Genomic DNA, 25,632 nt, shown 5'->3' with positions numbered 1-25,632 from the left:
GCTATATGTGTCTGTCAACAATGCACAGCAGAGCTCTTGCTGTCATTGGACTATAATAGTTGCCATGTAAAAAACACTGGTTTTCTTCATAAATCCATCAATTAAAATCAGAAAGAGACCACAAGTAAGTCTTGTGTAGATTTTCCACACTCAGCTGACTTCAACTCTTAATGGCTTTAAAAACAGAAGAATAAAACCCAAAGTTTATGTATGTCTGGCAACAAACTGTGTAATCCCAGCACATCGTAGTCAGCATTGCTGAATCTGGTCTTGGTGCCACAGTTTCAACATCCATCAGGTGCAATCGCCATACGCTGCTTCAGTCATTCTGTGGCTTTCTGTGGAAGTACGTGCAGATCTTCCTCATGGCAACTGAAGTGGTTGCAGCCTAGAAAACAAAACAAACGCAAAACCAGTAAGAATTGTTTCTAGGTTAACAGATCATATGCTGCAGGAGTCGAATGATGGGAGCCCCTCCATCATTGCTCCAGTTTGTTTAACTTCCCAAATAAGGCAGTCAATGAAAGGTTCTTTACTATAATCTGTTTATCTCAGGTAAGAGGCTTACCACCTACAGGAAATGCTGGCTAAAACCTAGGGTGTTCTTACTGCTATAGAAAAAGCACTGTGGCAGCAGTTTCACCTTCCTTATGGCAGATAAGAGGGCTGCAGATTCCCAAGATGTAGCAGATCAACAAATGCTGCTGGTATTTCATGCACGTCCTCAGGCTTCAAGTACAACACACGAGCATCCAGAAATCTGAGCCAGAGCACACTGGGCAGGAGAGGTAATTGTTCTATAGTAATCTCTCCCCTGGGCAAATCCTTCTGTCTTGTGTTTAAACATGTGCAGCATAAAGCACAAGTAGTTGTAGGTTTACTATAACCAAGGTTTCTTGGTACAACCACAATATGAAGAGTTCAGCTGCTGTGCTTAACTTAAGGAGTGGTGGTTTGCCCACTTCACATCTGATAGAAGTGCTGGAAGAGGTGAAATCAGGTAAGACATGAGTTACTTTACCAAAATAAGCCTTAATGATGGCAACAACTTCTAGCATCAGATATTCAATTGAGAGTACAACTGAAATTTGACGAGTGAAAATTTAACAAACATTTACTGAAACAAGACTCAGTCAAAGACAGCGTAGGACTTGGAGTCCAGTTTCAGAGAAGAGTTGAGTTTGGTTTGTTTTTAAAAAAATTAATTATAATTTCCCAGTTTGCATGTTAAACCCTCATGCCCTCATACCAACAGTTTTAGCTGCTTTACAAGCTAAACTTTCAGATTCTAGGATGAACTCTGTGCCGGGCTTCTTGTACACCAGAAGTAGGATTATGTAGGTCAAATCCTGCCCTCTGACTCTATTGCAATTCCTTGGTTTTCTGCTAGTTTTCAACTGAAGGAACCAAAGGCATTATTTAGCTCCATGGTTTTAACATGGGTAACAAATTCTTTTGCTACCTGGGCTAGAATAAAATTTACATCTTTCTTCCAATGCTAGAATGGCTTTCCAGTAACATAAACAGGCAGATGTGACAGTGAACACATAAACAGCAGATCTGTCAGGAAATGTTCTGTCATTATTGTGGTTCTCAGAGTATTTCAGATGACAGCTGCATCCTTAGAACATCTGACTGGGGACTGTGAGGATCTCTGAGCTCCAGTGTGCCCTAAGTCTCTTTAAAACGAGGAACACCACCATCCTAAAAATCCTCTTCCTGCATGGAGGAGATTAGTAGATAACAGCATTAATCTATCTGGCTTATTAGGTCAGAAATCATCCCTTTCGGTCACAATCAAAGGGATCAGATAATTCTTCGAATGCCTGAGCAGCAGAGAACAAACAGTGGGAGAGTGGCAGCTAGGGATAACTTCTTTCATGAGCACTGCCACTGACCCTCCTACTTACAGTTTTCGGCGACGTGGCCACTGCCACAGCCTCTTGTCGTTTGGTACCGGGACTGCAGGACGACGGTGCGCTGTTTGATACACTCTGGCTGCCAGCTCTGCCAGTCCGGAGCTTCTCTCCCAGAGCAGACAGCCAGTTTTTTCTTTCAGGTGAACTATTCTCTTTATCTACTATCTCAGCGTCCTTCCCACAAGGAGATCGGAAAAGACGGGGGGGAGTTTGAATGCCCGATGGATTGATACGGTTTCCAGGAAAACAAGGCTCTTTTGGGCTGCAGCTGGAGCCTTCGCAGTCGTTATCCAAGTCAGCTAGGCTGAGAGAGCCTTCATCACAAGCTTTTTGGTCTGCAGCCAAATGACATAAATTCAGCTTTGATTTCTTAGCCGTATGGTCCAGTTCAGTCACACAGCTACAGGCTTGCAGACACTTCTGCCCTGCATTGTCCTCCTTGCTGCACTCAAGCCTTCTCTTGGCCCGCTTTTCAAACTGCGAGTGTGGGGCTTTAGGAGGGCAAGCGACTTCCAGGAGACCTTGTGTGACTTCTGCCAGGGCTTTTCTAGGAGAAGGAACCTTTTTCCCCACTTCTGGAGGGGAAGAGCACAGAGTCCTAGTAACCCAATGTTTAATGGACATTTTGGAGGAAGGGATCAGTTTGGGAGAAGCGCATGGGCTGGCTCCACTCCGCTTGGCTGGGGTGCAGGCTGCAGCCGTCTGGCTTTTGAGAGTGCCCGTCGGAGTGTTTGTGGAAAGAGGAAGGTCTCCAGAATAACTGGGAGCACAGGCAGCTGGCTGTGGCGAGGAAATGCATGGGCTGCCCACTGTGAAGGCCTTGGCAGGAGTACTCTGTGGGCTGGCTGGCAGTCCTGGTAGGAGAGAAATAAGTAGTCTGATGAGGAATGCAGAACAGCAGATTAAAGACGGCCCTTTTATAAACACCCCTGCCAACAAGGAGATGAGTTCAGCACTGATCCTGCTTCTCAGACATATGCTTTTGAACTAAGAGGTTGGGTAAATCCCTCTAGTTTCAGTTAAACTGATACAATTCCTATTTAAAATCCAACATCATATTGATAAGTATAATACAGTATGTTGGATTAATGTCTGATGTCTATCCCTTCCGTAACGAGCTCTCTTATGTGAGCTACAGCCAAGGGACTGACAGACAGACAGACAAAACAGATCTTCAGTCTCCCAAGTTTATCTAGCCTTGCTGGAAGCTTTGCAGTGCCTTGGTCCAGACAGCTCTGTACAGAGATGCTGCCTGAGAGCAAGGCTTGTCCCCACCCACACTACCATCTTTAATGGTTTCGTAAGCGAGTTGAGGGACAAAGGTACTGTAAGCAGGTCCCACAGCTAATTATAATACCAAGGAAGCCTTATGCTACAATGCCCTACCATATGAATAACACTCCTAGTCAGGTGTTAATAGTTGCATATTTTAAAGTTTAAAAAAAAGCGAGAACAGGAAAGGATCCGCTTTCATCCTTGTTGTCTTTTTGCTGGAAGATTTTCTGTGATGCTGTATTAGTATGAAGATGGCAGTTATTTACCACACCCAGGGAAATGTGAGAAATTCTTCACCTCATGAACAAGGACTTAAATTCCAAAGAAAATAAAAACTGTCACTGTAGTAAGTTATTACTTTAAAACAAATGATTCCCAAACAGATATTTCACAGTGGCTTTTGAGCTCACTAGCCAAGATGCAAATCCCCCTGCTTTTAAAAAAAAGATTCTGAATACCCAGCTTCTTAAAACAGTAGTCATAGGTAGGGACAGAAGGACTTCACTAGTAACAGTGGGAATCAAATATAGCAAAGAGCTTGGTCTGCAGCACTATTAGAGGTTTTTTTATTTTATTTTTTTAATTTCTGGCACCCTCCAACATTAGACACATTAGCACGTCTGTTAGATGCCTGCTTTCTCATTCATCTAACTTGCGGTGATGCAATTAAGTAGGATAGCACATTAGCTACTCTATGTATTTCCACTGCCGAGCACAAAAGCTCTAAACATTTTCTGTATACCAGGGGTTTAATCTGAACTCCTAATGCTCAGCATTAGCACTGTACTATAAAGCACTTCATTAGGACAATGAGAAGTCTAGTGTGAATAACCTGCCATTTTCTTTAGGACACTGGCTGTCTAACAAACAACACGTGAAGTGAGCACCTACATGACTCTCTGATTACACACCATACTAATCTTCTTTTGATCCTTTCTTTTACTGTACTATCTAGTATCCAAAATACAAGTATTGGTGCATCAGAGCAAAATTAAATAGGATCCTGTACTAACGGATCCTGCTACAAATCACTCTGATGCACAAAACAGAGTTAAAGGCTCCTTTCCTCACAAAATACACTACCTCATAACAACTTGCTTCAATCTGGACTAAGTAACTGCCAAGATTGGTTCTCTTAATCTTTAATGAGCACTTACAAGACAATAATATCTCAGCTAGGAATTAGTTGCACTTAAAAATCTAAGCTCCTAGAGGTAGAAGAGAAGTAGCAAGCTCAGCAACTCTCAACTCCTAATGACCAGCTGCAAATTCATATAGCAGACATATTGCATGACTAGCTGGGTATCAGCACTCTCAATCTCAAACCAGTCTGAAATTTATACAATGGAGACATTGGATAGGGGGGGGAAAAAGCTATCCTGAGAGCTGGATGGGTGTCACAGCAAGAAGCAAACCCAAACTTGAGAAAAATCCCCAGACTTGAGATAAAGCATGTGAAGATCAGGCTTTTTTGTAAGACTGCATGCACTACTGAGGGTTCTCCCGAGCCAGTTGCAAGGCGTTTCCATTTCTGCTGCCATTCCATGTACACAATATTGTAAACACCTGCAGTCAACCTGCATAACACCAAAGCAGGTTATTTCAGATGTTTCCCAGCTTTTCTGCTATACATTTCATAGAGTGATATTTAAGAGTCACAAATTATCCATGCACGGGACTGCTCCAGAAATCTGGTTACACAAAACCATGGAGAAAGTAGTGCAACTTCGGGAAACCACAAGAACAGTTTCCAAAGAAAAGGAAACTGTGCTTGCTATGCTTGATGATATAGGTCAACAGTCAATATACAACCTCAGTCTCACAATTTGTTCCACGTAAATGGGTGGGGAACTACCTAGATCTCATCCCAGCAGCTCTGAAATAGTACTGAGCTTGCCAGCTTTGAATCAGTCTCTGCAGATAACTCCTATACTCTAACAGCACGTGCTTTGTGTTCAAGAGCCAAGGTCAGCAGGAAGCCTGCTGGTGTGTTTGCAGCGTCTGTGTACTTCCTCTTTCCTCCTGTGTTGCTTTAATGCAGTGAGAGCAAAGAGAAAGAAGCTATTTTTCCAGTAGAATTGCCAAAGCTGACTTGTAAAGTTTCAGCGTACAAATTCCTTTAGGTTTCAGGCTTCTGGACTAGACCTATGATTAATTCTCTTTTGCTGAAACTAGCACACAGTGTGATTTCTGAGCCCTTTCTGAAGCAGAGCGTGTGCATCCACAAACCATTGACCAGCTGTGGAGCAGACCTGGCACCCTCCCTACTATTGTACTGCAAACTTCCTGCAAGCCCGCTACTCAGTGGCAAAAGGTTAGAGGTAATGTTATCCCATTAGTGGGATTTGGAGACCTTCAGCCTGTATTTGTGTTAGCCAAGGTGAAATGCGTTTGGAGGGTGGCTAGAAAAGATAGGTGGAACACAGGAAGTCACACCACCAGCTGCTGGGAAGCTATTGTATTTTTAGTTTCAGCGCTACACTACAGAGAAGCTCATCTTCTTTCAATTTTGGGGGAGGTTATTCTCCTTTCACCTACTCTACTGTAACAAAACGCAAGTTTCAGACAAGTTAAAGTAGTGCTATGATCCAGGGCTCTTTTCTTTTGTTGTAGGGTCCAGTGAGTAACTTCTCTATAGAGACCTGATGTGCTTGTTAGCTGTGAGACCACAATGCATAGTTTGTCTGATCACCTAGGCTTTGTAGAAAGGTACTAGCCTTAACACGTGAATAGATGAATGCTACTGATGAATTATGGAACGTTATGATCATATCGTGACTGTCTACATGCATTTTTAAAGTACTTTCACTATATCCATGCACACATGACATCTCCTTTGGCTGTTCAGTTATCAAACCCTGCTGATGCCTGCTGAAGATCTGTGCCTGATAAGCTGTGTTAACGAATATTTGCTCTGCAGCTTGGTCATACAGTCTTTGGCATACCTGTAAGCTATTTCAGCTAGCTTGTCTTGTTGGTGGCAGGAGCATTTACAAGTAGAAGTGGTGTTTGGCTGGCTATATGAATTATTGCCTAACGTGAAAAAAAATAGAAGACTAAGACAAGCCAAAAGCTTGTGTTGGCACAGAGAACAGCCAAAATTCAGAAGCCACGTTGCAGAGCAAGAAACCTCAGGGGCCTTACCCGCTCCACGTCGTTCTTCTGGTTTCTTCTGAGTGACCCAGCCCACCAAGTTGATTTTGCTGAACTCTGATTTCTCCTCCTCAGGACAACGTCGTAAGCGCCAAATCCTCACAGTGTTGTCATCAGAGCACGTGGCAATCTATGGTATAAATTAGTTTTCTGGAATAGCCAGAGCACATCCTATGGATCACTGGCCAAGCGAACTACACCCAACACACCATGCCAATATGAATGCAGGGTGAAGGTGAAGCCTCATTGGAGGGGGTAAAAGATTTGCCTATAAAACAAACAGAATAACCCAACTCTGCTTCATTACTGTACCGGACAGCAGTATTTGCTTTAAAGAGGGCAAGGCTGCTGCCTTCATGTCTTTCTGCTAGAGACATCTCAGTCACCAGTGACAGTAACCGTTTGTCTTGTGTAGCTCAGTAACAGACAGCAGTCTCCTCGGGAAGAGCCAGGGCATATTTTGAGTTTTTGGTCACTCAGTAGACAAAAGTGGCTATGCTGCTTTTTGCACCTGCACCTAGGTCAGTCTCTGTTATTCAGCACCTTCTCTGCTTGGGGACAAACATATGCCACACATGAGGGTGACACTGGAAGGCTGCTGCTCTAGCCTTAAGTGCTATCTCTGCAGACTCAGATGTCAGCAGTACCTGGCGGAGAAACAAACTCTGCTAGAAACATTGGTCTAGATTCCCACCGCGGCATCACACACTCCAAAAGGTTCCATGGAATCTCATCTGAAGAAGAAGCAGAACCCACCTAGCCCACATTTTATGGCTCTGTTCAAACAGATTAGCTGGTGACTCACATGGGAATCAGCAGCAAGAAAAAGGAAATGCTGTGGCCAAAGTTCATAGTAATCTGAATGGGAAGGTGCCTCTACTTTGACCTCTGTGACACCAATATTGTCCCTACAGAAAGCAACTTTGCCTCTCAAATCGCTCCAGGCAGCCTCTTGACATGTCTTAGCACCACATTTTCCACTTTTCTTCATGCTTTGGCACTGGTACAATGGCTAACTATTTCTTAGTTAATGATACAGTAATGATTTTAAAGGCTGTATTGGTCTGCATTTCCAACACATCATGATCAGGATGCTGGGCTACCTCTAGATGACAAATTTCATCTGAAATGCCAGTTTTCATATTTTTGTGCATCTTGCACAACTAGAATAATTCCTCCTGTTTGCCTGCATGACTCTCACACTTCAAAGCTTCTCTGAAGACCCGGTGCTATAGTGCAAGGTAGGGAAAGTGGCCAACTTGCTTAACACTGTGGGGTGAAAGAAACTCTGGCTATGATTAAGACACTTTCTAGGAATTTTCAGGGTTATTTCTCAATTTGAGCAAGACCAGTCATTTGAACCAACCTCCCACTGCAGTTCTCTTCCTTTTAGTGATACCTGGTGTTTAGTTACTGACCCAATTTCACTGTAGGTTTTTGGGTGTACACACAAATATGTCATAAAGGCAGCTCAGATTTTGAAAAAAGCTCACAATGAAATGGAAATGTCCACATGGAACAAGTCTACGTGTTTTAAAGGGCATTCAAAACTTCTTGCCGCTCTGTACAAGACTAGAAGACACATCAATGGTCAGACAGGTAAGCAAGCTGTAACTATGCGCCCTGGTTTCATCTGGGATAGAGCTAATTTTCCTCCCAGTAGCTGCTGTGTTTTGGATTTAGTACGAGAGGAATGTTGATAGCATTGATGTTTTCAGTTGTTGCTAAGAAATCAAGGACTTTTTCAAGTTTCCCATGTTTGGCTAATGGGCAGGTGTGCAGGAGCTGGGAGGGAGCACAGCCAGGCAGCGAGCCCAAGCTGGCTAATGGAAATATTCCATACCATAGATGTCATGCTCAGTTTATGAATGGGGGCTGGCCGTGAATTGGTCATTGGGAGGTGAGAAAAAATTCTGTTGAATATTGCTTGGTTTGCATATTCTGTTATTATTAGTAGTAGTATTTCCTTTGTTGTCTTATTTAAAATAATGAAAAAGTTCCGATACATTGTACTTACATGAGAAGCTTGGTTTACTGCCCCCCAATGAATATTTTTAGAAATTATTGGCCAAATATTTCCTCTCAAACAAATAAATACTGCTGTAATTTTGAAAAGCAGATGTTGCCACATGATATCTATTGTTTCATCGGAAAAGCAATTTTCCAGAAAACAAACCTTAGTGAAGTCTGAAGGACACCAAGCAATCGAGGTAACTTCTTGAGAGTGACCAAAGAGTATCCATGGAGGAAGACTGGGCTCAGAAACCTTTAAAATTGCATAGAAAAACAGGCACAAAATTAGAAGACCCGCAGCCTAATACGCACCATTAAGAAAAAAGCCCACAGCCCACCTGTGAAGCACGCAAACATTTTCCATCTTTCCTACATGACATGGATAAATCCAATGCTCTCAGCCTGTCATCATGCGCCAACGACTGATGGAGCTCTAAGAATAAGTTCATGTTTCATTTCTAGAGGTGAAGCAGCTGGTCAGCACTGAGATGTACTGACTTGCCTGAAAACACTTGTTCAGTTCCTGGTACACACAGGATTTCTGCCTCCAGAGTTGTCAGCCCAGCACACGACACAAGCATATTATTACATTAAGTACCTCTACCTGTTCTAGGCAAGACACTTAAAAGTCTGGGAAGCTCATACTTTGAATGAGGAAAATATATTCTGCTACCATTTTATAAATGTCCCAATCACAGGTCAATGGTTTATTAAAAAAATAAAACCGCCACCATAGAAGAACATAGAAGAACATTCACTGGAATCAGAACTGGCATTTGCGTGACTGCCAAGCACCTGTACCTCCTCCACCCAACCAACTAGACCAGAGACGCTCTTAAGAGTTTGTAAAAAAGCTCCCTAAATCATTCATGCTCAATAAACTGATCTCCATTTGTCTTACACCCTTCATAAAAATCTTTGCCCTGTTCTACAGTATTATTATTCATCTTCAGTTACAGCTCATGTAAGTGACAGATACAGCTGAAGCTATTAAGTGGTCCAAGGCAGAAAACACATATACGTACACACACACACACACACACACAGAGATTATATCCAAGTTTTGCATGCTTTGAGCTGGCAATCCTTTCTGGAGCTATGAGTCACCATTATTGATGTGACATTATAAGGGGGATTTATCAAGGGGATTTGCATAAATGACTAAGTGAATGAACAGATCCTTTACTGTGTGGGCAAGGGAGTAGACATTACACACAGATTCCTAAGGAAGATGCAAGACATCAGGAAAGGCTTCTGATTTACACACAAGTTTTTGTCTGGTGGATCACCTACAACAGCCTGCAAAACCGCAATTGATTATCCAGCTTCAGATCTTAAGGTTGTTCTGATACAAACAGGTTCATCTTAACAGGCTGCTTTTTTGTCCTGGCATAGCAGAGGCAATCACTTGACTAAATATCCACTGAATGCCTGGGTCAGAGTATTCACTTCTCTGCCAAAACATGCAATACCATGGAAACTAAATCTCTATTTAGGGAATAAACAACAGGAGATCTCGGTGCAGAGAACACCTTTGTTTACATTTACCAGCGATCTTGCTAGACACACATAACAGACACAATAGCGGTCCAGTAGCCGCTGATTGCTGAAAGAAGAGCAGAGGAAGAGAATCATTCTTGCTGGTACTCACTGGTTTTACACTTACTAGTGTAAATTAAGCCAATTACACCCAACTTATATTACTGTGAACTAAAGGAGGATGCATAGTTGTAGCTGTGTCCACTGGGTTTGGCAGAAGACAGTCAGCCAACCTGCACGTGTTAAGTCAGGATTAGCAAGAGCACATGCTGCTTTTTGCCTGATTTGACAGGATATTGGTGGGGAAGTTGGAGCTATTGTGGAAAGGTTAAAAAGAGAAACCCAGGAAATGAGACTTTCTTAGTTACTCTACTCACTGAAACAGCTGTTGTATCCATCTTCAAGATTCAGCATAAAATGGCGTATGTAGTTTTATGCACCATACAACACAGAAGCACTTAAATTCCAATGCTGGGACAGACCAAAAGGTAACTTAGTATGGTCACCTCAGAGTGGCCTGTACCAGAGGATTCAGAGAACCATGGAACTATGGAACCATACATCTATAAAAGAGATTTTTTTATTACCAGGAAGGTAGCTCAGCTAGGTACCATCTTTGTAGAGAGAAACCTCTCTGCTTTCTGGCTTTTATAATCTTAGGGCTGTTCAAGAGTCAGTTCATTAATCAACGAACTAGTAATTAAAAAAAAACACCAACACAAAGTGAGTGTTCATTGCCTGGAAGTGATTTATACATGGAAAAGAGACTGAAACAGCATCCTCGTCAGCAATAACAGCTAGCCACAGTATTCCTTGGGAATTGCTGACCCAGGCACAACTTAGCACTGCTGCAAAAGTTTCTCAAAGAAATAATCTGGGTGGACAAGGTCTTACTCTGCCTTTCATTCCTATCTAGATACGGAAAGCTAGTGCTCTTCATTAAGTTATTTCCAACATTACCTGTTAATTGCTCATGCAATATCTAACTATGTTTTTTTTCACAGCATAGTAAGTCCTCATCCCAGGAAAAGATAGATGTGCTTCAGAATCAGTAAAATCTGCCAGCATTTAAAACAAATCAAGAACCCGCTGGATATGACAGACCTTGAGAAAGACAGTTTCGTTCGAAGTCCCACTTTCTAACATGACTATGGGATTAAAATAAAAGTAATCACCTGATGATTTATTTGATAAATATGCAATACGATCTGCCACCCATATGCGATAGCAACAGAAGCCTTCTGTACATTAATGCTTTTTAAATGTGCTTAAATGCTTAATTTCTGAGATGTAGTGACATCCTCAAATGCTCTTGACCCAGTCCCAGTCTGTGTTCCAGGAAAGTATCAAAACACATGAACACAGGACGCGCAACCCGACTTTGCACAGGTGTTTTCGCTGCACTTGCACGGGACATGAGGAAGGTTAAAATTACACCACTTGGCATGGGAGCAGCCATGTTCCTGCACTCCTTCTGCTTCTGACTAAGCAACCTAGCTGCTTACAAGTGTTCTCCAAATGAAAGAGAATACATGCTCAAACCACAACCACAGCAGGCTGGCCCTCTGCTCTCAAAGGTTTCTATTCTACTTTCGAACTCATCATGAAAGGGGTAAACAAGTCAGCATTCCCTAAAAATTACCCCAAACCTGAAATAAACAGTCACCTGTGGTTTCTGTCTCTTCTATATCAGAGAAGAAGTCCCGTATGGCTGTCAAGTATGGAGAGCAGAACTTCAAGCCCACCTTATTCTGAGGTCCCTGCTATTAACTTGGTGACACTGGCATTTCCTACACATCAGCACAAGACGCCAAGTGATGAAGCCTCTCGGCTGTCAGAGGGTGCTTTGGAATTTTGCTGAAGGCTCTGGCTGAGCCCTTGCTGTATTGCAAAGGCCTTAACTACTGTAAATTAAGCATAAGAAAAAGCTATATCTGAAGCAAGAGCTGCAAAAAGAGGAAGTGGGGGAAAGAGTGTCCTTTAAAACAGTTAAATTGTTATGTTTCTGTTAACGTGCTCCATTGCTAAATATGAACCGAGAACTGTTTGTCTGCTTGTCATAGCTGGCTGAATCACCAGAACTGAAAGAGGATTTTAATGCCCATTAAACCCAGATTAAGATCAGCAACTTGCAATAAGCAGCAGTGATGAGAGACATATTGATGGCAGGAGGTTAGCTCTGTTTTACATCTAGCCTTGACAGCAACAGACTCTGGGCACAACACGCCAGGAGCTAACCCTGTGCTGCCGTACGTAGGAGTGGGAGGCAGGGAGTGTCTTACGTGAACACGAAAAGCAAACGAAACAGAAGAGCGGAGCTGCTCTGGGTTGCAAACTTGGGTCTCTCCCAGTCGCCTCACCTTCCAGATGTACGCGTTGCAGTCACTCGAGCCACTGACCAAGAACTGGTCGTCTGGGCTGGTGCTGGATTTGATGTAAAAGGTTGAATTCTGGTGCCCGCTGAAAACCGCCACTGTGAGAAGAAAAAAAAAAGAAAATAAAATCCCACTGCGTGCACAGCCGTGGAGTCGGTTGCGCAAGCAGGGCTGATCTTACAGGCTTTTCCTGCCTAGCCAGCCACAGATCCTCCGGAGAAAGTGGTTGCACTGCTCCCTCGCTCTGGGGATTGGGGGCAGCACGTCTTTATTATTCAACCCCAACCGGAGCCCTTCAGGCTTCCCAAACGGAGCAGGTTTAGCTGAGCAGCTCTCTCCACAGCATTAGGAAGCAGTGGCAGTTTCGTTCAAGCTTTAGCTTCATCCATGTCACAAGCAGGCTGAGACATCATTGCCTGGGCTGCCCCACTACTCTGGTTCAGGTTCCTCACCCCTTCGTCTCTCAGCCGCCACCACCAACCCCGCTACGTTAACAGAAAGCACAGCATGGGCCTTCTTCCACCCAGGTGGCAACGAAGGCGCTTGCTGCTCCTTCCTCCCGCTGCCAGCATCTTTATTTCGTCAACAAAACTTGCATTGTGTCAGCCCTGCTCACTGGTTGCCTATACTTAAAGCCTCAGCAGTGTTTGCTAAAGCCTCGAAACCATCACCCCAAAGAGCTGCCATTTCCCCCACGGCGAGGACTGGAGGAGCCAGCGCAGGAGCCGTGTGGCTCTCGAGCACTCGGCCGCACTACGTCCAGCCCTCTCATCGGGGCAGAAGGGGTGCGTTTCTCGACACGGTGCCAGGTGGGGCTGGCACCCCCTTCACCAGCCCTGGTTTAATAGTGGTTTTGGTGGAGGAGAGGACCCACAGACTGGAGGACAGGTGACCTCCTTTGGCGGGCTTCGAAAAGCGGCGAGACCCCAAAGGAACTCTTGTTTTTCACCCGCAGCGCTCTCAGCGCAGCGGTTACGGGGCAGCGAGCTCTCTCCTAAGCCAGACCTACTGGCAAGTCCTGTTACGGTGAGGATTTCCTCACTTCCCCCGTGACCTGCAGCCGCCTCGGCAGCGGATCGGCTGGGAGGGAAGCCAAGCCAGGAGCAGGGAGCGAGGCACGGACCCGCGGGCAGGCGCTGCCCTCTGCGGGAACAGTGGCACGACGAGAGGCTGCACGCCTTCCATCCTGCTGGATGAACGGCAGCTGCTCGCTCGGCTTCGTCGGCAGAAGGTGAGGGGAGCGTGAGAAGGCTGAAGGCGGGATGCCCTGTGCTCCAGAGAGACCCCACACCAGCGAGGGGACAGGCCGGCGAGGCTATTTCCACAGCTCACCCATGGCACCCGGGGTTAACCTCAACGACTGGCATTAATGATTACCACTTGCACCAATTCTCGACTTTGGAAGCAATCCCACCCAACAGCCTGCCTTCCTGAAGAGCAGACAGAAGGACACATTGTTCATTTAATTTCAATTAACTGAGGGACTGAGAAAGGCAATGGAAACTAAATCACGTGTCTGGCTGGAATGCATCGGACAAGTTTTGCCGCTTTCTGAGAAGCCACTGGCCTATGACAGAGCAGCTGAGTGCACCGAAGTCTGTGGACCGTCTCGTGAACGTAAAGGTCACAGATGCAGAGCTGAAGGAATCTAAACAGCTGAAGCATCTCCATAATATTCCTAGGATGCTTTCTCCCAGAAACTGCGGTAGAAGCTAGATTTAAAAGACAGCTTAAAATTTCTGAATAGAACCATTTCACATGGATTCATAACTCAGAGCTTGAAAAATCAGTGATGGCCAGTAAGCAGAAGATTCAAACTTGCTTCAGGTGGGTAGCAGCTGGACACTAGCCATTCCTCCCCAGATAACATGCAGACTATCCTTAGTCTCAGTCCAGGTGGACCAGTATCTGCACTTATGTAAGGTTTTGTACTATTAGTGTTATGCGGATGGCTGAACACAAAACATGAACAGCCCTTGTTACAAGTGCCTACTCTCCCAGGTAGCTTTAGACATATGAGCATGGAGTAGGTTTCCTAAGCATACAGGTTAGTCTCTCTAAGTCACGGGGAGGAACTCGCCTTTCTGTGTTCTGTAACATCTATTTTTTGCAGCTATTTCCACAGATATCATGCTTACCTGGAGTGGTCCTTAAACTCGTCATATTGAACATGTAGATATTGTCATCAGTGCAGTTAGCAAACAGATTAGCACCAGTGGAATCCAAAACTAGGCTAGAATATCCTACAGAAAAGAGAAAGTTCTTCATAAGAAATAACTCCACAAAAAACATTTTGGAAAACAGGCGTTCAGGAAATTTGGAAAGGATCTCTATCACTTATGAGGTTGTCATTGGAAGTTTTATTTGTTTCACAGAGCACTTGCTGGAGAAGGTACGTTTCTAGAATAACAGCTGCTTTTTCTCACGAGGATTCAGGGTGATATTTAGAGAGGAATCTCACCTAAAGTGCAGACAAGTGCTTTATTTGATAGTTTCAAATGGATAACAGGAACAACCAATTGTAGAAGCAGAGATGAAAAATAAATAGAAACCCTCATGCTTTGGTAGAATAAGCCATACTCTGATTTGCTAGTGATTTAGGTTCAAGAAAAATCTTTCCCCGCAAGCAAATTCTTTCCCAACCAGCGACTCGAGGAATTCGCTCACGTTCTTGGGACTGACACTGACCATTTACCATGTCAAGACAGTTGATAAGTCATCAGGAATTACTGTGTTGCATCAGAGCATTGTAAGGCGTTAAGATGCAGAGAAGCACAGAGCAACACAAACAAGAGCTCTATTGTTTTTGATGACAAACAGCTTCAAGTATTGTTCGACTCTGGAAGGTTATAATGTAAAAACCCAGTCTGCTCTGTTGTCTTTGCATGATACAATGCAAAGAAAGAGTTCAATCTGATTTCTACTTATGCATCAAAACAACTAGCTAAATTCTACCTCAGGAGCTCCATTATTCCCTCACCTCCATTTCTGAAAATGCACTGCTGAAGCTTATGCAAGTTTTTATCATTGGTGCAATGATACAGAAGTGGGGCACTTTCACTGTTCTACTTGAAAATTTGGTTTTGGCAATCAAAATACCCTGCTGAGCTTGTCAGTCTGATCGATAATTGGCTAAAAAGATAAGAGGTGGCACAGTCAGCACTTTTTAAATTCACTTTGCACTTTATAAAATACATCCTCCAATAATTTACCAAGTTTGCGAGTACTGGTCCCAGGATAGCAAAAACACTTGAAAGGCACCGGGTCCTGACGGTAAGCAGCATAGTTCTTGCGCAAGTCCCATACTTTAATCACACTGAAATACAAAAGCACAAGCGATTTCAACTTCAAAATTTCTTCTGCAATGCTGATAGCGCCTTCTAAGAGCACAGGAAGACAGGTTGCTTGTTACTGAGGGGTGTCCAGTGCTAAGGGACAACTGCTCACAACTGAGCAGAAGTAGAGCAGAGATGTGCTGAAAGCAAAACAAATTGTTCTGCTGGGTATGGATGAGGAAGCAGCACCATCTTCTGTAACCAACACAAGATACATGGGCCTGCAAGTCAGCTTTATCCAACTAGTAAAAGGAAATACAAGGATGCCTTTACACTTCTGACTTGTAATTTTAAAAACGAAGTCCTTCGAAGTTTTTCTTGCTCTCCAGAAGCAAGCCTCTCTCATGAGCCATAGGCAGGAGTCAATCTTATCTGCCTTAGAAAGGCTCTGACCACATGGAGGCTGCTAAAGAATCGAGTCCTGAGAGGGTGATCTCCATGCTAATCAGAGACAGAGCTCCAAAATGCTGGCACCTAAAAGAATGCATCTTTTGTAACTCAAGGCAACATTTTCTCAAGCATGCCTACACATATCCAGGCACCAACCACCCACTTGCATCCCAAATCAGCTCACTGTCCAACAATAGTCTGTTTATGTGTGGTCCCATAGGCCCATGAGAATAGATGACGAGAGAGATGATAAGAACCGCTCTCGTTCTGCCACATAGCTAAGACACTACAACGAGCATTTACCACATATGCACAATTTGTACCAGCGCTGCAATCTCCAGTAAGGAAAAAAAGTGGCATTCAGCTTAGCCAATGCAAGCTGGCAGCGTAGCTTTGCTGATTCTACCTAATAGTAACTCTAGCCTGGTGGGCCACTGAGTGATCTTAGAAAGAAAATCTCCCAATCTTTCTGTGCCACTAAGAAGAACACACAGAACAGACAGAAAAGCAGGCATTCTCCCTCCTTACCCATCAACAGCTCCTGCAGAGATAAGAGTATGCTCATCCTGAAGCACCACCACAGTTACACTCTGCTGGAAATCCTTAAAAATAAAATTAAAAAAAAAATTATTTTCTTTCAAGGTCAGCAAGATCTTGCTGCTTAGTTCAAGGCCAAGTGAATACTGAGAAAACCTCCAGGCCAGGCAGGAGAACCTGGAAATACCAGATGTCGTTTAGGGCACAACACTCCTTCGAACACTCCCACCAGTGAAACTGCCACTGCGCGGCAAGTGTTTGGGCAGTAGTTCGAGATTGTACCTTTCAGGTACAGAGCTGCCTTCATCACAAGGTTTAATAGATTAAATAAGACCAGGTCCTACTGCAGTAAGACAGTAATTTGTGTGGTCAAATTAGGTGGGAAAAAAAGAAAGAAAAAAAAGATTACAAGGTTCCCTATCTCTCCCCTCAAAAAAAGGAATGCTGGCCAACTCCTTACTTCTCTGGGGAAAAAAAAAAAAAAAAGATGTATTTTCACACAGCATTTGCACAAAGATGGCTTTGATGGCATGTGGGTTGTTAGACAACTAAACAGTGCCTAAAATTAGCCATAGCAAGTGACCACGACAGAAAAACCTACCTCTGCAAAGATAAATGGATGCATTTACCACATTCGAGCCAAATGCTTCTCACGATAATTACTTAGGAAGACTTCTATGAATAACGTTGTCCTCAGAAGAGAGTCCTACATATAACTTGTTTCCCAGATACCTACCACCAAGGGAGCAAGTCCTCTTAGGTTCTGCCTCTTCTTTGGTTTGGAAGGAGTCTGCTTGTCAACCACGTTGTGTGCGCCACTGATTTGATTCACCTGCCTATAAAATCCATCTGAAAGATATCAAAGACATCTCAATTGATAGTTTCATGCGATTTTGCTATCACTTTAATAACACAGGCATGAGCTTGGAATAAGTCCTAAAAAGTGGCTGAGACTAACCTTTAAAAATCATTAATGTATTCTGAAAATAAAAATTATTAGTTACACACAAAACCGATGAGAAGAACATAGTAGAAAACAGGAGCATACGTTGCAAAAAATCAGAGGTCAATGTATCATTGACATTGAAACTAAAACTGGTCTAGGCAGGCTGCCTTTGGTCTGGTCTTTAGCATGCATCCTGGTCTGGAGCATTCAGCCCATCTCAGCTGCACTCACAGGAAGATTTCCAGTGCTTTTCCACTCTATTTTACTATTTTCTATTTATCCTTTTGTTTGCTACTTCTCACTTTATGAAACTTACTGCTTTACTAGAGTAAAGCAACTTTTCTACTTTTTTTCCCACACCTTCCGCTTCAGCCACGCGGAGCCCCCCCCTTCCCCCACCTGCCAGTTTGAAGAGCCAGGAAACTTGGGACAGATGAAAGAGTGAGACACGTTCTGGCAGCACAGGCCAGGAAACTGCTGAGACAGAGCAGGGGACTGAGAAGAGGCATAAGGGCGTGACCTGACCAGGGAAGGAAAAGCTCCAGGAAACAGAAAGAGAGGAGCAGAATGAGCTCACTCTGCATTTAGTGGGTGTTCCCACAATATAATCAGTCGCTCCCAGCACTCACAAGCTCCTTTGGTCCTGCACTTTCTGCCTTCCTTCCTACTCTGGCAGGAGCCTTCCCAGCTTTGCTTCATCCCTCTGGATGGATCTGACCTAAGCACTCTCACCCAGCCCATCTATCTCCGTGCTGTCCCACGCAGGGATGTATTCTGTACCCCCTTACCAATACACAGGATATTACCAGGCCAGCACGTATCTCATGCTGAAAATCTGAGACTGTTACAAAGTGTAAAAATGTATTATACATAGAAGAAATACTTATTCCATCCTGTTACTGTACTAAAGCAGTACACTATTATCCGACAATCCTCCTTCTCTTACTACAGCGTTGCCCATATTGTAATTGAAAGCATTAGTCCAACAAATACATCCGAGCACTATTTTTACATGAGACACTGAGCTTTTCTGATACGTATCTGAAAGTTCAGTTACCTTTCTTGTTGCATCTGGTATCCCAAACCATGATGTTTCCATCTCTGCCTCCAGTACAGAAGACAGCTGAGAGAGAGAAAAACAGTGCTATTAGCTTCCAAAAGCGTTAATTTAATTAACTGAATGCAGTACAGTGCCATCTACGTGCCTCTGGCTCTTTTGCCCCAACGCTCAGTACACCAGTCCTAGAAATACAAAAATCAGGCCATGGTTTTGCCATGCTTTTTGACTAGTTTGCTTACTCTTCCTAGTCTTTTTTTACTACTAGTCTAGAGAAACCTGCTTATGAAAAGAGTACTTATACACTTATGTATGGAAGTAGGTATCATATCTTAAACTTGCACAAGATCAGAAATGCGCAGATGTTCGCATCAGGTCACAGTGAAGTTCTATCAAGTCAGTTTTGCTTCACTGGCTGGGTTGCTGCTCAGCTGGCCTGTGCTGTTTGTCAGTTTCCAAAGCCCTTTTTTAGCCCCAGAAGTACCAATGTGCCAGAGGGAGAGCAGAAGGAAAAAACAGACAACAGGGAATATCAACATTTACCTTTCTCAAACCTAGAAAAAGCAACTGACTTGAGGCTACACTGGTGACCTTTGCATACGCCAAGAAGCTCGCCGGTTCTCACATCCCACACCTTGGCTGTCTGATCTCCTGAAGCAGTGACCTTCAGATGAAAAAATAAAGCTTTAGTCATTTTCTGCACACGGTTGACAAAGCATTCAAAAAAAAGTTAAATGGCAAAAGACTGCTTACAATTCTGTGTTCCCCTGGTACCCAGGCAAGGTCAAATACAGCATTTGAGTGAGCCTGCCATTCTAACAAGAAAACAAAAGCCAAGATTAGTTCAGTGCATTGCAGCATGATGTTTTGCAGAATACTAAAGAACATCAGACACTGAAACCAGAAAACTTGTCAACAGCTTGCCTTAGGCAACACAGAACAATTCACCTACTGCTGCACACCCATGCTGCTGCTTTGTAAAGAAGACCCAGCAAGGTAAACGAAAGGATTCAAGTACTGCCCACATTTATGTTTAAACGACTTGCAAAAAGCTTTCTTTGATTCCAGTAAATCACATGCTTGTCACATCAAATGAAGATACCATCCTATACAATATTTACCCTTAAAGATGAGTTTGCTGGTAGTTTGAGCTTCAGTATCATAGAGTCTAACAAATCCTTCCTCATTTGCAACTGCCAGTACGTGCTCCAAACTCGGGGCTGAAAAGAAATTGAACAGAATTTCTGTATTATGTAGCTGATCCATAATCATGCCCCTCCTCTTCGTTAAGGGCCACAGACACTTTAAATACGGTATCCAGCAAACAGATAGCTGTGAAATAAACAGTATTTACACAGCAATCCAAATGTTCAAAATGCAGAAATATTGGCAAGCACTTTTTCTAGGTGTTCCATTTAGCAACCACTATATGTGGGCAATAAAATGGCTCCAGGAGCAACTTTTGAGGTAGCGGCCTCTTTCACCAGCTATAGCAGTTCTCTGGTTACGGTTTTCCGTGTCGATGCTACCCATCCTCTGCAACCTCCAGCACTTTCTCTGGATCTGAGCTGGAAAAGCAGGAAACTGCCTTGGAGAAACGTACAAGCTCACACCACAACCAGAGTGCCACAGATGAAAGCGTTTTGCCCTAAAGATCCAGGAGCTGACTTCACTCCTCAGGTGTTTATCAGGGGCAAATGCCCAGGGACATCCATCCACCTCTTCGATTTCTACACGCTGCTCTCCATCCTGTTGTAACTTTTATCTTTTGAACAAAGCCCAATGTTTCAACCACGCAGCCTAGCACTGTCACCAAGAGGACATACCTTGAAACACACAATGCTGAAGTAAAGAGACACTAAAATAAACACTCTGTAGTCGCTTCTTTAAGGGAATGCTTTCCACCAGTGTATCTAGGAGCACCACCACCCGATTTATACCACGTCTAGCTGCAAGTACGCTATTACCAGCTCGCTTTAAAACAAGAAACTCTGAAACCAAAGCATGAGACATATGAAATAAAAAAAATAAATAACTAAAAGCAAGCTGACAGTGGTGCCCGCAGCCTGGCCCCGAAAAGGGCCTTTCGAAGCCGGCTTTACCTGCAGAAAAGGCGCAGCCGAAGGGAGGGACCGGCATTCCCGTTTCCCCGTGAGAGAGGTGGTCATCTTCCCGGCTGCACTGGTAGCTGCCCAAGAGATGCTGCAGGGGAGGCGGCGAGGACCGACCTACAAGGAGACAGACGGGCCGTAGCCGCGCCGGACACCACAGGCCCGGCCGCCAGGAGCCCCGAGCCCCCCGCAGCGGCCGACCCCCCACTCCGACGCCGTGGGGGTTGGGGAGGGGGGTGTCCCGCCGCCGCGGTCCCTCCTCCCGGTACTCACGAGGCGGCGCGGCCGAGGAGCGGCGGAGCAGCGCGCGGCACAGCATGGCCAAGAACACCCGGCTGGCGCGGACCCGACTTGTGGCGCTAACTCCCGCCACCGACCGACCCGCCAAAAGCGCCTCGGCCCCTCATTGGGCAGCGGGAGCCCGCTGAGCCGCGCCCTCTTCCTCTGATTGGGTGACGCAGAGGGACAGGCGGCTGCAGGCCACACCCACCCGCCGGCGGCTCAGCGGGACGCAGCCGCCGCGAGTGGCCGCGGCCGGTGTGGCGGCTGGCGCGCGCAGGCGCCTCGGCGTCGCGCCTGCGCACAAGCCGCACGGCGGTGGCTGAGGCGGCGGGAGGGTGACTGCGCATGCGTGGCGGCGGGGCCGGGCGGTGGCGGTAGGCCGGGCTGAGGCGGGCGGTCTGTCGGTATGGCCGCCAGTGCCAAGTCCTTCCTGGCCGATGCGGGTTATGGCGAGCAGGAGCTGGACGCCAACTCCGCCCTCATGGAGCTGGACAAAGGTGAGGCGGGGGGGGCTCGGGCTTGTCGCCGGCCTGGGGCCGCCCGCCCGCTGGGGCTGTCCTGAGGGCCCTTGGCGCCCGCTCTCTGCCCGCCGCCGCGGCCCCGTCCCGCCCCTCGGTCCCCAGCGGCTGGGAGCTTTGGTACCGCTATACCGCGGGCGGGAGGCATCTGGGTTTGAAGGAGCCCCGGTACCTGCAGTGATTATTGTCTTGTTTAGGCCTCCGGTCTGGCAAACTCGGGGAGCAGTGTGAAGCCGTCGTCCGATTTCCCAGGCTTTTCCAGAAATATCCTTTCCCGATTCTCATTAATTCGGCTTTCCTGAAGCTCGCTGATGTTTTCAGAGTGGGGTAAGTAGCGTCGGTCAGTTTCTGTCCATTCAGATGTCCAATCCGTGGTAACGCACTGTGTCTTGGAGTATTGCTGCGTTGGAGCCTGGGCAGTCATGGGGTTTTCCTGCTTGCCAGATAATATTGCAGTGGCACCTACTCAGTTGAGGACAAGTTGTGCTTGATTGCAGGTTGGTTTCCCCAGCTTCGGTGGGCTTAAGCTGCAGTGAGTTGTCAATGGCACACTTGCTTTCCATGTGTCTTGATTTGAGGATTCACTTGCTGACTGGTTTAAGTTCACTGGTGTAAATTCTGCTCCATAGGCACGTTCGAATTCATAATTAATAAACAGATGAATGATCATGTGCAGATTCCGTCTCTAAGGAATGTTAATAACAAAGGCCATAGTATAGTTTTTCCAAGTGCCTGATGTCTAAACGATGCATCTGATGGAGTTGGAGCTACATTATAATAGCTTGCTGCTGTTGTGGGATCTTCACTGTTGGCTACAGGAAGGAAAAGAAATTCACTCACACCTGGCAATGGCAATTAGACTTTCCTGTCTTAGTCCTGGATGTGCTTTTCTAGCAGAATTAGATCCCAAAGTGTGTACAAAACAGGCATCTGCTTACACTCTTTCTCACTTCTGTCAGCAGGTTCGTTTCCCTTGAATTGGTCCTAAATTTGACACTACCTGTACTAGAAAGTGAAGCAATAGTGTGTTAATAGTCTCATTTTGACTGTATCAGTCTGCTTATGTGTTTCAAAAGCCTAGACCTTTTATTGTTTTAATTTACTCCCAGGAGATTTTTTAAATGATTTTGTGTTTAAAGTGTTTGAATTTTTATTATAAAACAGCTTGACTGAAAAAAAGTATGTGTCTTCTAATAGAAACAACTTCCTGAGGCTGTGTGTGCTGAAAGTTACGCAGCAGAGTGAGAAGCACTTAGAGAAGATTCTGAATGTGGACGAGTTCGTCAAAAGAGTTTTCTCAGTAATTCACAGCAATGATCCAGTTGCTCGGGCTATTACACTTCGGTATGTATTACATAAATGAACCTAACTTACTTCAGATCTCTCGCTAATTATTGGTGTGCTGGAATAACAAAATCTGCAGCTACCATGAATGAAATGTAGCAGGCGTCTTATACATCGCTCATAGAGTTAAAAGCAAAGACATCTGTCTTTAAAGGGGGTGACCAATAAGTATCTGTGATCAGAAGAACGAGGTTATTAACCATTTATAATGGTGGGAATTTTGTGGATGGCTCCAGGCAGGACAGAATTTGCAGCATTGAAATTGTGTGTACTAAAGAGAAGAAAAATGAACCTGTTGTATGCATAACCCAGACAATAGCTATATGCAATACATCAAATGTTGCCTATGATATATTTAGACCAGGACCAAAAGGAAAGTGCTTCCTTATGTGTCACAATAATTTTTGTTAACTTGTAACCAAAACATATTTATGTGAACCTTGTTAGGCTTGCACCTATTTTTCATTAATCGTTGTCCTAGAAACTTACTGCTTGTTGGTCTCTGATCAATAACTTCTAAGGAAGTGCCATTGTATTATTGATTGCTTTGGACTTCTGGGAATCAAATGGAAAAAAAAAGAAATTAAGTTATCTTTAATGTCACTGTTCTGCTGCTTTGGTGTCTGTCACTAAAACTGTCCAGCATGGTGGTCTTAACTGCATCTTCCAACTCCTGTGCAAGTGAATTCAAATGTGAAAAGAGTACTCTTCTTTTTCCCTTTATATTCTTTTCCTCTGTCCATCTAGAACTGTTACTGATTTCACTATTGAAAGATGGGAGGCATTAACAGGGGTTTGTCTGATTAGCTCCTATGTCTATTTCTTCTTTTGATATTTTTATGTGAGATTATGCTGTCTTGCTCTGGTGTCTCAGAAATCTGTAAATATGATATATTTACATGTTTTCTTATAGTTCCATTTCAGTATTCTAACATAAGATTGGTGGTATTCACTGGTATTGAGGCCTGTCTTTACAGACTGCTAGAAGCCCCAGGAATCTGCTCAGTTTGAAGAAATACTTGAATTACTAATCATTCACAGGATCCATCAAGTGAAAGGTTAAAATGGCTGTTGGTTCAGTAGTGTCAGATAGAAATCTTCTGTTCATTTGGCTTTGTCTTCCTTAAGTAGCGTCAACAGGAAAGAAAAGCTGAAAGAACAATCTGCTAAACAAAACTTTGTGTCTGGGGAATTTTGTTGCTAGATGACTGTGTGTAAATACTTGCATAGAACTCTTGCTAAAATTTCCACCAGTGCAAATGCTGCATTTGTTCTTTAATTGGATTATGCTAATTATGTCTGAAAGGTATCTTGGAGATATTCTTAGTAAAAGTATAGATTGATTTGGACCTTTTTATGAGTTACACAAAATATATTGCACAATTCCCAATAATAACCTTACCTCACATCAGTGAAAGATCTTAGAAACTAGTGACTTAATTCAGGTCCTTGTTTGCTTGATCCTGGTAACACTCCAGAAACTTTACTTTCTTAGCATGTGGTTAAAATTTATGACTGTTCAGACATTTGTTACATATTTACTTTTCCAGTCTTAATTATGAAGAGGGATAGAAAAGATGGAAACAGCTCTCTAAATGCATGGGTTTTTTATCCCCCTAGAGTACACATTTCTGAATTTATATCCAATGATGTGTACTTCATGTGCGTCTGAAAATAGCGACCAGTACATTTTAGTATTAAATCTGTTGTGTTGAAGAGCTTGAACATAAAAGCATCTTCAAAATACCTCTTCCCAGTGCCATAGTGCACTCTTAATTTTTATAAGAGTTCTTGGTAAATTTCTCACTGTGTCCATTTCAAACTAAAACATACCAAAATGTAATTAGTCGTTAAACCACTGACATAACCCACATGACAAAATTTGTTACCTTTTAATTATATGCCTAGTTTTAGCATTTGTTTGTTTCTGTAATAGACATGAAAGAGCACATATTTATATAAAAATAATCTTTTAACGTGTCCTTTTATAGTTCTGTTTGGTTTCATCTTGCATTTCTTCATAACTATTTTTCTTCCCGATTTTGCTGTGATTTATTTTTGTAGGATGTTGGGCAGCATGGCATCTATTATTCCAGAAAGAAAGAATGCTCATCACAGTATTCGTCAAAGTTTGGATTCCCATGACAATGTGGAAGTTGAAGCTGCTATATTTGCTGCTGCCAACTTTTCTGCACAATCAAAGTAAGATGTAATTTTTTTCGGTTTTTCATATTACAGAGAATGGAAACTCCATTGACACTGGCATTCGCAAGGCTTAATATTTCCTTCTGTAGTGCTAGCCATGTTGTTTATAGCAAAATATTTAAGTATGTGCAGTAACAGTGTTGTAAAGAAATCTGAATACAACTTTAGCAGATTTTTTTTTCTGAAATAGAAAGCTCATAAATATGGGAATTAAAGTGGAATAGGAGCTTTAATCAAGGATTATTTTACAGATGTTATATTAGGGAACAAAATGTAGTGCTGCTTGTCACTTTGGCACATTTTTGAAAGCTTCCATTTTGTCATTAGATCATGCCCATGTGCGTGTGTTCTAAAACAACTTAGGTCTTGGCAAGCACTCTTTTGTGAAAGTTATGTTGTTAAAACACAGTCGATTTTTATTTTTAATTATTTACTCCTTTATTTTTTGTTTCACGTGGTACTTTGTCTTTTCTCTGCAGGGATTTTGCTGGTGGAATATGTAATAAAATCAGTGAGATGATTCAAGGTACATACATCTATTGAATGATGAAAGGGAAAAGCTCTGATTTCTCTGAGAATTCTTTATTATCATTATGTAAATGCTGGATATCATAATGCTATTGCCATTATACT

General features: G+C 43.8%; 2 protein-coding genes across 4 annotated transcripts in view; one reads left to right on the top strand and one right to left on the bottom strand.

The window, feature by feature from the left end:
* Positions 1 to 302: 302 nt before the first annotated feature.
* On the bottom strand, positions 303 to 20,969 carry DTL (denticleless E3 ubiquitin protein ligase adapter). The gene is made up of 15 exons (XM_075412949.1): positions 20,924 to 20,969; positions 20,642 to 20,767; positions 19,661 to 19,759; positions 19,293 to 19,354; positions 19,083 to 19,203; positions 18,540 to 18,605; positions 17,273 to 17,385; positions 16,528 to 16,601; positions 15,487 to 15,590; positions 14,413 to 14,517; positions 12,260 to 12,372; positions 8,524 to 8,613; positions 6,339 to 6,477; positions 1,911 to 2,773; positions 303 to 388 (listed from the first exon to the last, which is right to left on the bottom strand). The coding sequence occupies exons 1-15, from the start codon at positions 20,967 to 20,969 to the stop codon at positions 320 to 322; spliced, it is 2,190 nt and encodes a 729-aa protein (XP_075269064.1). The 3' UTR covers positions 303 to 319.
* A 322-nt stretch (positions 20,970 to 21,291) lies between these two features.
* Positions 21,292 to 25,632, top strand: part of INTS7 (integrator complex subunit 7) — a 44,274-nt gene continuing 39,933 nt past the window's right edge. For all 3 annotated transcript variants that reach the window (XM_075412945.1, XM_075412946.1, XM_075412943.1), the window contains exons 1-5: positions 21,292 to 21,429; positions 21,648 to 21,777; positions 22,648 to 22,794; positions 24,859 to 24,996; positions 25,479 to 25,525. In XM_075412945.1, coding sequence (XP_075269060.1) covers positions 21,339 to 21,429; positions 21,648 to 21,777; positions 22,648 to 22,794; positions 24,859 to 24,996; positions 25,479 to 25,525 — 553 coding nt within the window. In that variant the 5' untranslated portion in view covers positions 21,292 to 21,338. The remainder of the gene's footprint in view (positions 21,430 to 21,647; positions 21,778 to 22,647; positions 22,795 to 24,858; positions 24,997 to 25,478; positions 25,526 to 25,632) is intronic.

This window comes from Opisthocomus hoazin, chromosome 2 (assembly GCF_030867145.1).
Source record: "Opisthocomus hoazin isolate bOpiHoa1 chromosome 2, bOpiHoa1.hap1, whole genome shotgun sequence".
Classification (NCBI taxonomy): Eukaryota; Metazoa; Chordata; class Aves; order Opisthocomiformes; family Opisthocomidae; genus Opisthocomus; species Opisthocomus hoazin.
Note: the sequence above shows the minus strand (reverse complement) of the source record. Positions and strands in the feature narration are given on the sequence as shown.

Coding starts and splice junctions, on each gene's coding strand:
- DTL (XM_075412949.1), bottom strand. CDS start 20,969: ATGCTGTGCCGCGCGCTGCTCCGCCGCTCCTCGGCCGCGCCGCCTC. Junction 17,386..18,539: donor TACCAGATGCAACAAGAAAG/GTAACTGAACTT, acceptor GATATCTTTCAG/ATGGATTTTATAGGCAGGTG. Junction 6,478..8,523: donor GTCCTTCAGACTTCACTAAG/GTTTGTTTTCTG, acceptor TTTATACCATAG/ATTGCCACGTGCTCTGATGA.